The sequence below is a fragment of the Macrotis lagotis genome, chromosome 2, assembly GCF_037893015.1.
Source record: "Macrotis lagotis isolate mMagLag1 chromosome 2, bilby.v1.9.chrom.fasta, whole genome shotgun sequence".
Classification (NCBI taxonomy): domain Eukaryota; kingdom Metazoa; phylum Chordata; class Mammalia; order Peramelemorphia; family Peramelidae; genus Macrotis; species Macrotis lagotis.
In genome coordinates, this window is record NC_133659.1 from 34,781,026 (window position 1) to 34,795,660 (window position 14,635).

General features: G+C 40.5%; 1 protein-coding gene across 4 annotated transcripts in view; it reads right to left on the reverse strand.

Moving 5' to 3' along the window:
* Window positions 1–13,668, reverse strand: part of LOC141512596 (uncharacterized) — a 51,390-nt gene extending 37,722 nt beyond the window's left edge. For 2 of the 4 annotated variants that reach the window (XM_074221662.1, XM_074221659.1), the window contains exons 1-7: window positions 13,532–13,667; window positions 7,999–8,149; window positions 6,100–6,256; window positions 4,465–4,569; window positions 3,063–3,173; window positions 1,967–2,077; window positions 860–970 (exon numbers count right to left, since the gene is read on the reverse strand). In XM_074221662.1, the coding sequence (XP_074077763.1) occupies window positions 860–970; window positions 1,967–2,077; window positions 3,063–3,173; window positions 4,465–4,569; window positions 6,100–6,256; window positions 7,999–8,148 (745 nt within the window). In that variant the 5' untranslated portion in view covers window position 8,149; window positions 13,532–13,667. Of the gene's footprint in view, window positions 1–859; window positions 971–1,966; window positions 2,078–3,062; window positions 3,174–4,464; window positions 4,570–6,099; window positions 6,257–7,998; window positions 8,150–8,883; window positions 11,998–13,531 lie in introns of those variants that run through there. The other 2 variants (XM_074221660.1, XM_074221661.1) reach the window with 2 other exon arrangements.
* Between the last annotated feature and the right edge of the window lie 967 nt (window positions 13,669–14,635).

Here is a 14,635-nt window from a genome sequence, read left to right on the forward strand (position 1 = left end):
ACTTTGAGAATCGGCATGGATCCATGGGCCCTCTTAAAGTTTATAGAAGAGTAAACTCATTTATTCAGATGCCATTACTTCAGAATGAACACTCCTCTGTTTGAGGCATCCTTGTTCTGTAACCCTGGGCAAGTCAATTAATATCTCTAAACTTCCTCAATTTCTCCATTCATTCTGACTTAGATGAGACAATGTCTCCAAAACTCTCTTCAAACCTTAAACACTACAAAAAAAAAAAGGTTAACTTGTTATTTCTGTTCTGGATATTATATACAACTAATGACAGCTTTGATTTCTGTTGAAAACTGCCAATTTATATCCTTTTGCCCTTTATCAAATGGGGAATGGCTCCTGGGTTTTTTTTTTAATAAAATTTACTCAGTTCCCAATATATTTGAGAAATGAGACTTTTGTCAGAGAAACTTGTTGTAAAAAAATCTCCCCCAGTTCCCTGCTTTCCCTCTAATTTTGACTGCATTGATTTTGTTTTAAAAAATATATTTTTAATTCCATGTAATTAAACTTAGGCACCTAATTCCTGTGATATTGCATTTATTACAAAACTGAAAATCCAAAGGGGCTGCCCTCAGAGACCCAACACACAGCTAGTGTAATGTGTGACTTGCACAGGTGAAAAGAGAAAAGTATTTACAAAAAAATGGTACTATTGTATATAATTGGAAAACAAATACAATGTTAATAAATAAAAAGAAAAGAGAAAGTATGATGTGGTATAAGAGACAAAAGTAAGACCTGTGTACAAGAGGGAAAGAAGACAAGGGTGACAAGTGAAGGGGTAAGACAAGAAAAATTTTATGAGAGGATTGACCAGAAGTAGGAGGTATAAAAGCCAAAATACCTTGAACAGAGCTTTGAGGAACTCTGACAGCTGAGACTATCTTATCACCAAGGCTGCTTCTTGAGACAGGAGACTTAATTCTAGTTTGTGATGCTGATTCATTTGGAGGCACTAGGCAGCAAAGAAAAGCTTCAGTCAGAAAAGGAGACAGGATATAATCCTACCTTGGAGACAAGCTATTTTAAAAATTTCTTTTGGAATTTCTTTGGAAAAGAAAAGTGGTTTTGAATAAAATATGTTTTTCTTTGGAAGTTTTCAATTTTCTTCATTTAATTGCCTCCTCCAATTATCCTTAACCCAAAAGATCTACTTTTATGGCCTCACCAAAAAATTGGTGAGAATCAGTATGGACCCATGGGCCTTTCCATTGGGGTAGTTAGGAGAACTAAGATATTTAATAAGATGTCAAGACTTCATCATCAGTACTGCTATGTCAGAAGCATCTTGTTAGGTGACCCTGTGCAAGTCAATTCACATCACTGTTTCCTCAATTTCTGGATTAGAAGAGACATCTGACTTATATGAGACAGTATCTGGAAAGGCCTCTTCAAACCTTAAAGCACCAAAAAAGAGTGAGTTGTTGCTATTTCTGTTGTAGTTATTACATATAAGTTTTGGTAGTTTTGATTTCTTTTAATAATTCATATCCTTTTTCTCTTTATCAACTGAGTAATGGTCTGGTTTATTTTTAATGAATTTGGGCTTAGTACTCAATATATTAGAGAAATGAGGCTTTTATCAGAGAAAGTTGTCGTGAAAAATGTCCCCAGTCCCTTTCTTTCCTTAAAATATTGACTGCATTGATTTTGTTTGTGCAATAAAAGTTTTGATTTCATGTTGTTAAAATTATTCAGTTTACTTCCTGTCATTTCAAAATTGTTACAAAGCTGAAAACCCAAAAGGACTTGCCCTATAGGACCTGACAAACAGCTAGTGTGCTCTGTGATAAGCACAGGATGAAAAGAGGAAGATATGAAATGGCATGAGTGGCAAAGGTCAGAACTATGCACAAGGGGAAAAAAAATGAGGGAGATGTGTGAGTGGTAAGATAGGAAGGATTTCTGTGAGAGGCTGGAGCAGAGGCAGAAGGTCTAAAAACTCAAATACCTTGGTCAGAGCTTTGGGGAGCTCTGACAGCTGATGATGTCCTATCACCAAGGCTGCTTCTGCAGAGAGGAGACACAACACTGGCTCTTGATGCTAATTCATATGCAGGCACTAGACATCAAAGGAAAACTTCTGTCAGAGAAAGAGGCAGGGTATAATCCTATCATGGAGACAAGCTGTTTATAATATTAGGCTTCTTTGGAAAAGAAAAGTGGTTTTTTTTTTTACTAAAATAAGGGTTTTTTGAAAGTATTCAATTTTCTCCATTTAACTGCTTACCCCAATTATCCTCAATCCAGAGGCTCTACATGTATTGCCTCACAGTATCTTTGACAATCATCATGGATCCATGGGTACACTTAAGGTTTATAGAAGAGAAAACTCATTTATTCAGGTACCATTACTTCAGAATTAACACTCCTTTGTTTGAAGCATCCTTGCTCTGTGACTCTAGGCAAGTCAATTGTCAACTCTGAGCTTCCTCAGTTTCTCCATTCATTCTGACTTAGATGAGACAATGTCTCAAAAATTCTCTTCAAACCTTAAAACACTACAAAAATAGTGAACTGCTGTTATTTCTGTTCTGGTTAATACATATAAGTAAGGATAACTTTGATTTCTTTTGAAAACTACCTACTTGTATCCTTTTACCCTTTATCCAATGTTGAAGAGGCTCCTTTTTTTTTATGAAATTCACTCAGTTCCTAATATATGTGAGAAATGAGTCTTTTGTCAGAGAAACTTGTAAAAAATTTCCCCCAGTTCCCTGCTTTCCCTCTACTTTTTGGCTGCATTGATTTCGTTTGTGTAAAAAAAATGTGAATTTCATGTAATTAAACTTAGACACCTAATTCCTGTGATGCTGCATTTATTACAAAACTCAAAACTCAAAGGGGCTGCCCTCAGAGACCCAACACACAGCTAGTGTAATGTGTGATGTGCACAGGTGAAAAGAGAAAAGCATGATGTGGCATAAGAGGGAAAGGTAAGACCTCTGTACAAGAGGAAAAGAAGACAAGGCAGACAAATGAATGGGTAAGACAAGAAGAATTTGTATGAGAGGATTGACCAGAAGTAGATCTAAAAGTCAAAATACCTTGGGCAGAGCTTTGAGGATCTCTGACAGCTGATGATGTCCTCTCACCAAGGCTGCTTCTCCAGACAGGAGACCCAAAACTGGCTTCTGATGCTGATTCATTTGGAGGCACTAGACAACAAAAGAAAACTTCAGTTAGAGAAGACAGGCTATAGTCCTACTGTACCAGACACTGAGGTCCTTTTTCAAGCTAAACTGCCTAGCATCCCAACATTACAACAGAGAGTACATCTATGATGGGCTGAAAACATTGTTAGAATGCCAGATATACACTTGGGAAAAAAAAACTATTTTATGGAGAACTCATACAGGACAAGCTGGTGACACTTTTCAACTGTCACGAGGGGATCAGAAGAAGTGATACTGAAACATCCTGAAGGTCTCGTTAAAGAACTTTAGAATTGGGGTGACTAGGTGGTGCAGTAAATAGAGCACAGGCTTTCAGACATTTAATAATTACCTAGCTGTGTGGCCTTGCCACTTAACCCCATTGCCTTGAAAAATCTAAAAAAATAAGAAAGAACTTTAGAATTGATTGTACAGCTTGGGATACACTGGCACAGGAGCACCTAGCATAGCATGCCCTAATCAGTGAGGGTGTTACACTCTGTGAGGAAGGCAGCTCAAAGGAAATGTGGCATCTGTAAGCTTAAAGTACCTGCCCTAGGTGTTTGCATGTGCCCAAGCTGTGGTAGAGCATTCTAAGTTTGTATTGATATGATCAGCCACAGTTGGACACACTGTCATTTGCTCCAGCATACTGATGTCATTTTGGTCTTCTTTGCTAATGAGGGTCAAAAATCAACCATGACTTCTATGTCAGAAGCATCTTGCTGAGTGACCCTGGGCAAATCAATTAACATCTCTAAGTTTCCTCAGTCTCTGGTTTAGATGAGACAATATCTAGAAATCCCTCTTCAAACCTTAAAGCATCATAAAAAATGAGCTGTTGTTTTTCTGTTGTGGTTATTATATATAAATATTGATAGCTTTGATTTCTTCTAAAAATTATCTGTTCATATTTCTGCCCTTTATCAACTGGGGAATGACTCTGTTGTTAAAAATAAATTCCCCCAGTTTCATGCTTTCCTTCTAATTTTGGCTACATTGATTTTGTTTGTGCAAAAATATTTGAATTTCATATAGTGAAAATAATCCATTTAACTTCCTGTGCTGTCACATTTATTACAGAACTGAAAAACCAAAGGGGCTGCTCTTAAGGATTTAACACATAGCTAGGGTGGGGTATGAGACGAAAAGAGGAAGATACGATGTAGCATGAGAGGCAAAGATAAGACCTGTGCCCAAGAGGGATAGAAGACAAGGGAGAGGAGTGAATGGGTAAGACAAGAAAGATTATTGTGAGAAGTCTGAGCAGAGGCAAATCTACAAACCCAAATACCTTGGTTTGAGTTTTGAGGAGTTCTGACAGCTGATGGTATCCTGTCACCAAGGCTACAGACAGGAGATCCAAAACTGGCTTCTGATGCTGATTCATTTGGAGACACTAGACAGCAAAGGGAAGCTTCAGTTAGAGAAGAAGACAGGCTATAATCCTACCATGGAAACAAGTTATTTATACCATGAGGCTTCTTTGAAAAACAAAGTGGTTTTGAATAAAATAGGACTATTTTGAACTATTCAATTCCTCCATTTAACTGCCTCCCCCAACTATTCTCAATCCAGAGGGTCTACATTTATGGCATTGGTGAGCATCTGCATGGGCCCATGGGCCCACTTAGGGTTATTATGAAAATGAACTCATTTAATCAGATGCCATGACTTTAGAATCAGCACTCCTTGCTGTGTGACCCTGGGCAAGTCAATTAACATTTCTAAGTTTCCTCAGTTTCTGGCATAGATTAGTCTTCTGACTTGGATGAGACAATACCTAGAAAGTCCTCTTCAAACCTTAAAGGAAAAAACAAGTGCACTGTTGTTATTTCTGTTGTGGTTATCACATGTCACTAATGATAGCTTTGATTTCTTCTGACAACTGCCTATTCTTATCCTGTTACCCTTTATCAACTGGGAAATGTCTCTTTACACACACACACACACACACACACACACACACACACACACACACACACACAATTCATTCAGTTTCCAATATTTTTGAGAAATAAGGCTTTTATTAGAGAAAATTATTGCAAAAAATTTCCCCCAGGGGTAACTACAAGGTGCAGTGAATAGAGAGCACCAGCCTTGGAATCAGGAGGACCTGAGTTCAAATCCAGCCTCAGACACATAATACTTAACTGTGTGACCTTGGGCAAATCACTTAACCCCATTACCTTCAAAAATAAAATATATATATATATTTCCCAAGCACCTTACTTTCTTCCAATTTTGACTACATAGATTTTGTTTGGGCTAAAATATTTTAATTTCATGTAATTAAAATCATCTATTTTACTTTCTGTGAGACTGTATTTATTATAAAGCTGAAAAACCAAAGGGGCTGCCCTCAAGGCCCTAACACATAACCAGTATGGGGTGTGATAAACACAGGTAAAAAGAGGAAGATATGATACATCGTACCTTGCATGAGAGGCAAAGGTAAGACCTGTGTACAAGAGGAAAAGAAGACAAGGGAGAGGAGCGGTTGAATAAGACAAAAAGGATTTGTGTGAGAGGCCTGAGCGGAGACAGGAGGTTTAAAAGCTCAAATACCTTGGACAGAGTTTTGAACAGCTCTGACAACTGATGATGCCTTATTATCAAGACTGCCTCTCTGGAAAGGAGAACCAAAATTGGCTTTTGATGCTGATTCATTTGGAAATGCTAGACACCAAAGGGAAGTTTCTGCCACAGAAGGAGGCAGATGCACAGACACCTCCCTCACAGACACCAGCTAACAGGAGACAGGTGCAGATATCTCTTCTTGGACCCATAGGAAGGGAAAACTCCTGTGTGGAAGTCCCCTAGGAAAGCCAGACCCAATCATCTATGCATGTGGGAGACTGGAAAATATCTCTTCCTGTTTCCTTGTCCCCATAGGAGCCCCCTCTTCAAAATCCCCAATTCCCCTTACCATCTCTGAAGTACTTTTGAATTTGGACTAGTGGTGGGTATTCCTGCAGATTGATGGGGTGGAACAAGACTTCCTGGATGCTGTCACTGAAATTCTTCTCCAGCTTTGTGAGGATGTTGTATATCACCTTGTACGTAAAGTCTGGTCCTTGGCATTCCTTCTCAACATGAATGATAAGATTTATTGACAAGAGAGAATTGATATCATAGTTATCAAATAATTCCATAATCCCAGAAAGGGACTTCCCACCATTCTAGTGAGTCTTGAGACTATCTTCATTTTTTTTTTGAGGTTTTTGCAAGGCAAAGGGGGTTAAGTGTCTTGCCCAAGGCCACACAGCTAGGTAATTATTAAGTGTCTGAGGTCAGATTTGAACCCAGGTACTCCTGACTCCAGGGCCAGTGCTTTATCCACTACACTACCTAGCCGCCCCACATTCTTTTTTTTTTTTAATTTTATTCATTTAAGGCAATGGGGTTAAGAGCAACTTGCCCAAGGTCACAGCTAAGCAATTATTAAGTGTCTGAGGTCAGATTTGAACTCAGGTCCTCCTGACTCCAGGGCAGCTACTCTATCCACTGTGCCACCTAGCTGCCCCTGGCATCATTCTTTAGTCTTCCCTCCTCCTTTAAACCAGTGGTCATTGGGAAGCTCTTGCCCTGACTGCTCCTCTCATACTTGGATTCACTTCTTACTACAGTTGAGGGTACTGGAGAGAGCTCCAGTTCTGCTTTGGACCCCCATGTGACCCTGGGCACATCACTAAATATTTCTCAGTCTCAGTTCTCATTTGTAAAAAGGGGATAGTAATAGTTTCTACCTTCCAGGACTGTGGAGAAGCTCAGCTAAGGCCAACACATGGAAAGTGTTGAGCAAATCTGCAAATGCTGACTTCTACACTGGCCCTTATGCAGGGACCCCCTCATGTTTTAGCAGTTATTACAAAATACTTTCCTTCTCTCTCCATGGTTCTAGTTTACTTTGTTCACATGGCCATGGGGGAGGAAGATCACAAAGGAGCCTGCTACGATTGTTCAGGCTTGAGGTGGACCTCAACTAGGATGGTGGCTATGTGAGTGGAGAGGAGGGAGATGTTGAGTATGTGGCGTCCACAAGACTTGGCAACAGATTGGATATGAGGTGGGGGTAGAAAGAAAAGAGATAGAGATGAAGAAAAGATAGGAAACAGAGACAGGCAAAAAGAGGTGGGGGGAGAGAATTGAAAGGAAAGAAAGGAAGAGGCAAAGGGGGAGAGAGAGAAGTTGATTGTGGGTTCCAAGCTCTAGGTCTTTCATGAAGCTTTTCCTTACATCTTCACAACTGCCAGTGCCCTCCCTCTCAAATTCCCTGGTATGCATTTGTATTTATTTATTTAGTATATTTATACTACCTATAGGGTTTTTTTTGTTTTTTTTTTTGCAAGACAATGGGGTTAAGTGACTTGCCCAAGGCCACACAGCTAGGCAATTAAGTGTCTGAGGTTGGATTTGAACTCAGGTACTCCTGACTTCAGGGCTGGTGCTCTCTCCACTGCGCCACCTAGCCACCCCTATAGTTTTTTTTTAATGTTATTTTATTTTTTCATTTTTTACACAGATAGTTTTCAGCGTTCATCTTTTTGTAGGCTTTCAAGCTCCACATTTTTCTATCTCCCTTTCTTTCCTCCACCTCCCCATGACTACGTATAGTTCATTTTTTATATACTTCTTGTCTCCCACATTAGAATGCCTGGTAGGAATTTTTTCAAGTAGGAATGATTTGATTCTTTGTACTTGACTCCCTAGCACTTCTCAGGGTCTGCACACAGTGGGGTGCTCCATAAACCCTAGCTGAGTAACTATATATAAGCTTGCTGCTGGGATGAGGCATGCCAAACATCAGGTAATGCAGAATACTTACACTGTATGTTTGCTCCGAGATAACAGAGTAATCTCGAAGCATCTCCAGAAAAGGAAAAGGGGTAGTTATGGCCCGGGCTATTTCCATTTTGCTTTTTTTAAAGATCTTGAGAAGCTTGTCATGCTCCTCCCTCCTCTCCAGATCTGACATCCTATGGAGAAAAGACAATATAAAATGTGTCTTCCAGAGAACACAGAAAGACTGTCTGGGAGAATGTTTATGCACTTTCCCGTGTCTACATATGGCCTCTCTGAGGGCAGTTGGAGGCTCCTTCCTCCTTAGAAGACTGAGTCCACAGAACCAGGAAAGGGATAGCACAGGGGAGTAGAGCAGGGACTGCTGAGATTTCTTCCCCCCTTCCTCTGGCCTCATCTGACTGATATGACTGGTTGCCTAGGATTCCTTTTCTTCCTCAAGGGAGATATTTTCCCAAAGAGGGGAAGTTTAGGTTTTCTCTGTTGTGGCCCATTTCACTTTCTGGGGATAAAACTCCAAGGAAATCTCTAAAAATGGGAAAATTGATTTGTCACTGACCAACAGTCAGTGTTGGTCCTCAAATCCCCAAAATAGCAATGCTGACTGCTCCACATCACAAATCCTTCAAGTCATTCTCCAGAGGAATAATTCCCACTGTGGAAAACAATGATATCAATGGCTGCTCAACTGCCACCACTAAGACAGAAAAGTCAACGTAGCTGAAGGTGCCCTTAAGGTGAGATAACAGGCATAGTCCAGACATTCTAAACCACTGCTGCCACCTTGATCACCACCTCCAACCTCCAAACCTCTGGGCCCCGCACCCAAGAGACCTGGGAACAGCAGTACTTCCTGAACCACCCTGTTTCCAAACAAATTCATCCTCCCCCCCCCCCACTAGCCACTGACCAGGGAAGTAGCCCTTGTGGAGACAGGAACCGCTTCTGTAGGTGCTATAGATCCCCATCTCCTCAGCAGCCACAGCAACCCCCAGAAGAAAGTTCCTGACCTCACTCCTTTGTACTATCAAACAGTGATTTAGTGTCAGAAATAAATGTGATTTTTAACAAAGGAAGTGGCCCAAAGGAAGATGCTAAAAAAAAAAAGATCTGTCAACTGACCGTGAAACTTTCCATTGCACTTGAAGTTGAAACTACATAGATGTAGGGTGTGGGCGTATGGTTATGAATGTGCTACTGTGCGTTGAGTTGGGTCCCTCCAGTTCCTAGAGAACAGGGATTATCTTGCTTTTCTGTTTGCATCTTTCCCACTTAGCACAGTTCTTTGCATATATTATATATTTAGTTAATGAATGATTTTTCATTTATTTATCTGTCCATTCATTCCATTGCATATCCATTCATTCATTTTCCCCATTTATTCTTTAGTTCATACATACATACATACATTTTTCTCTCTAATCTAATTAATCTTAATGACTGAATAGGTGTTGCCTCAGTCAAACTGTGAACTGTGAAAGACCTAGCTTTAAAAACCAAGGTCTCCACCACTGCATCCAGGGCCATCTCCATCATCCTGATCCATACTGGCCACTGGATCCAGAAGGTTCACGTGACAAAGTGAGACTGCATCTTTGCACAGCACCCCCTCACTCAAATCACTCGCATTTCATATCACCTCCCTAATGTTATGGTCTTCTTTGAGAATGAAGAAGAAACAATAACAATATTCTTCCATTTGTTCAATTATTCATTGGTTAGTTTATTTGTTCATTCATTCATTCATCCATTCATTTATTCATTCAATTGTTCTTTCATTCACCCATTCATCTTTGGTACCTGGTTTTATTTCCATGTTCTGTACATTTCTTTTAAAATCCTAAATTGGTGGGGTGGCTAGGTGGCGCAGTGGATAGAGCACTGGCCTTGTAGTCAGGAGTGCCTGGGTTCAAATCTGGTCTCAGACACTTAATAATTACCTAGCTGTGTGGCCCTGGGCAAGCCACTTAACCCCACTGCCTTGAAAAAAAAAATCTGAAAAAAAATCCTAAATTGGTAACAAATTCAGCTAGAATAAATCTACATAAATCATCAGCATTTCTATATATGAACAAAAAGAGACCAAGAGATAGAAAGAGAAATTCCATTTAAAATAATTGCAGACAACATTAAATACTTAGGAATCTACCTCCCAAGACAAATCCTGAAACTGTATGAACACGATTACAAAGCACTTTTCACACAAATAAAGTCATATATATAAACAATTGGAAAAATGTTCATTGCTCATGGTTAGGTCGAAGTAATATAATAAAAATGACAATTCTACGCAAATTGAATTACTTATTCAGTGCCATACCAATCAAATCACCAAATAACTCTTTTACTGAGCTAGAAAAAATAGTAACAAAATTCATATGGAGCCACAAAAGATCAAGAATTTCAAGGGAACTGATGAAAAAAAATGTAAAGCAAAGTGGCCTTGCTCTGCCGGATCTAAAACTAAACTAGAAAATGGCAGTCATCAAAACTGCCTGGTACTGGTTAAGAAAATGGCGTAATGGGTCAGTGGACTAAGAGAAGTTCAGGGGCGGCTAGGTGGCATAGTGGATAAAGCATCGGCCTTGGAGTCAGGAGTACCTGGGTTCAAATCCGGTCTCAGACACTTAATCATTACCTAGCTGTGTGGCCTTGGGCAAGCCACTTAACCCCATTGCCTTGCAAAAAACCCCCCCCCAAAAAACAACCTAAAAATAAAAGAAAAAAAAAAGAGAAGTTCAAAAGCTACTGTAGTGAATAACCACAGCAAGCTACTATTCGACAAACCCAAGCCATTAGTTTCTGGGATAAGAACTCACCATTGGACTAAAATTGTTGAGAAAACTATAAAATAGTGTGGCAAAAACTAGGCAAAAACCCATATCTCACACCCTATACCAAAATAAGGTCAAAACGGGTACAGGACTTAGACCTAAAGGGCGAGACCATAGACCAATTAATAGAACAAGAAATAATCTGTCAGATCTATGGAAAGGGGAGACATTTTTAACCAAACAAGAATTAGAGTACATTTTAAATTGCATAATGGATGATTTTAACTATATTAAATTAACAAGGTTTTGCACTAATAAAACCAATGCTAACAAGATTAGAAGGAAAAGGGGAAACAATTTTCACAACTAGGGGCTCTGATAAAGATCTCATTTCTAAAATATATAGGGAATTGAATCAATTTATAATGTTACATGTTATCCCTCAATTGATAAATGGTCAAAGAATATGAACAAGCAGTTTTCAAATGAAGAAATTAAAGCTATATATAATCATATAAAAAAATGCTCCAAATCAATCCTGATAAGAGAAATGCAAATTAAAACAACTATGAGGGACCTCCTCACACCTCTCAGATTGGTTAAGATGACAAAAAGGGAAAATGGTCAATGTTGAAGAGGTTGTGAGAGGACTGGGATGTTAATGCATTTGTTGATGGAGTTATGAACTGATCCAACCATTCTGGAGAGTAATATAGAACTATGCCCAAAGAGCAATAAAACTGATTGTACCCTTTGACCCAGTAATACCAATACTAGGCCTATATCCAGAAGAACTCATAAAAAATGGGAAAAGTCCCAGATGTTCAAAAATATTCCTAGCAGCTCTGTTTATAGTGGCAAAGAATTGGAAATTGAGGGGATGGGATGTCCATCAATTGAGGAATGGTTAAACAAATTATGGTATATGAAATCATGAATGCTCAGACTCTAGAGAAGTACAGAAGGAATTACAGGAACTGATGATGCTGCAGAGCGAAGGGAATAGAACCAAAAGAACATTGTACACACCCACAACAACAGTGTGAATTGATCAGTGTTGATGAATGCAGCTCCTCTTAGCAGTTCAGACATCTAGGACAACCCTGGGAGACTTGTTATGGACAACGCCATCCACATTCAGAGGAGGAAAAATAAAACAAAGAAAAATCTACAGAATCTGACTGAATACTACATTCACTTTAAAAAAATTTTTTTTGCAAGGCAATGGGATTAAGTGACTTGCCTAAAATCACACAACTAAGGAAGTATTAGGTATCTGAGGTCAAATTTCAACGCAGATCCTCCTGAATCCAGGGTTGGTGCTCCTGTCCACTGCACCACCTAACTGCCCCTACGTTTGCTTTTTAAATATTTTCTCTTATGTTTTTCTTTCCTATCTCATGATTTTCTTTCTTTACCCTTCGTTCTAATTCCTCATACAGAAAATAACTAAGCTGCAAAAATGTTAAGCACAAATGTATATGCACAATGTTCACCAGACTATTATCCATTGAGAGGAAGGGGGCGGGAATTATATAATTATATAACTTATATATAATTATATATATAACTTATAAACTATATATAATATATATTATATATTATATAACTTATAAACTATATATAATATATAAACTACATATAATATATATTATGTATATAATAAATATATAATATATAATATTATGTATATAATAAATATATCATATGCATATGCATGTGAATGAATGCTGAAAAACTCTCATAACATGTAATTGGAAAAATAAAATAAAATATCTATTGTGTAAAAAATAAAATAAAAAATATACATAGAAGAACCTAAATTGGTTAATGAGTTCTCTGTGTAACTACACATTGGCCTTTTTGGACAAATCTCATTTTTCTCCTCATTTCAATTGCTTCTCTTTGTTTCCTCAGAATTTGCCTATTTCAGTATCCCATCCCTACCGGGATCCCTTTCTTTTGGAAGTCTAGTTCACAGGCTCTACCTATCCTTTCTCTGACCCTTCTGCAATCTGCTCTCCCCAAAACTGTTGTACATCCCAGGAACCACCCAAGATTTCCCCTCCCTGCTTTTTTTAAAATTTTATTTATTTAGGGCAATGGGGTTAAGAACGACTTGCCCCCCCCAAAAAAAAAATCACACAGCTAGGGCGGATTTGAACTCAGTTCCTCCTGACTCCAGGGGCTGCCCTAGTTGCTCTCCCCTCCCTGTTAGTGAGAATCAGATGACAAGGGAATTCCTCTCAGCTGTCTCCCTCATCTTTTGAAGGATGAAAGGAACATGGGGCAAGTCAGTCATCTGGACTGGGAGCTCCAGTGGGTGTCTGGATAACTGAGGTTCCTGGTTGTGGCCATCTCCTGCCTCTGGGTCCAGTGTGTGACCTGGTTACCAAGGCGTCTCTTAGGGGGCTGGGCTGTGGCCGGGTGAGCTGGTGGATAGGAAGGCAAGGGCTCCCAAGAGGGGAGCTGCCATCTGGAACACCTTCCCTTCTTCCCAACTTTCTTCTGACCCAGTCACCTCACTCTCACCCATGGCAATAGCCTGTGGGTGGGTCTCCCTGCCCCAAGTGTCCCCCCACTCCAGGCCGTCCCCACTCAGCACCAGATGGAGTTTTCTAACATGTAGGAATGGCTGTGAGCCGGAGAGCCGGCGGTGGGCACAGGGCCTGGGGAACGCCCTGCTCTATCTCTTCCTTGGGGGGAGGTGCCCTACGTACTGACCCCTCTCTCCACCTGCCCCCCAAGGGCCAGTAGCTCACTGTGATCTCCCCTCCTCCTTACCTGGAGCCCCTCACAGCGGGCCAGTCTGGCCTCTGGGGGCTGGGAAAGTCCACTAGGCCGGTATTCTGGAAGGATCCGACTTTGCATCACCAGGAAATTTACTTCTCTTTTAAAAACCCCTGTTCCTTAAGAATTGAAATTGAAAGTACTCTCGGCCAATGGGCAGCGAGTGTGAAGCGGAATAGGCAGCCCTGTCTGCATCAGATGGCCCCGAGGGGCCCCAGACCGTTAGCCCTGCCCCTGAGAGAGTGAAGAGGCTCACTAAGTCCTGGGGGGCCCCTGCCCAGACCCCCCACAGCCCTCCAAGGTGGGGCAAGGGTAAGGCGGAAGACCCTGGGTGAGGGGCACCTTCACTTCCCCAAACTGCTAAGGACCCTTCCAGTCTGAGATCTGGGAACCTCGGAGGCGGGAAACCAAGACTGGTCGCTGCACCCCAAGATAGGAGAAGGGAGCCCCATGGCATTGTCCCGGGAACAAGCACCTTCCCGGAAGTAGACTGGTTTTCTGCTTTTTATACTTTTTGCATTTTTTATACACTCTGGTTACAGAACACAATGTTGTCCCCTTCCCAGTTCCCCCCAAAGCTCCCTCTTTCCTGATCTTCATTTAGAGGCCACTGACTGGATCCAGAATCAGGCAAACCAGCCTCAGAGGCTTACTGCTTGTGTGACCCTGGGAGGGTCACTTAACCGTGCCTGCCTCAGTTTCCTCGACTGTAAAAAATGAGGATAATATAGCACTTACCTCTAGAGTTGATATGAAGATCCTATGAAGTCATATTTGTAAAATCACTCAGCAAGTTCCTGGCACCCTAGAAATGCTTGTTCCTACTTCCAGTTTTGTCATACAAATGAACAATCTTGGAGGCCACCTCAGATCTCCCTATATTTCCTCTCATGTAATCAGTTTCCCCTTCTTGTGATTCTGTCTCTCTACTACCTCTCTCCTCCTTTCTCAAAACTTCTCAGGCTCTACCCCCCCTTTTCTTTCTTGTAATTAGTTTTCCCTTCTTGGGAACCTGTCTCTACCATCTCTCTCATCCTTTCTCAAAACATCTGTCTCTCCTGTAGGACAGGCATCATGGTCTCCTCTTTGGGTTCCATT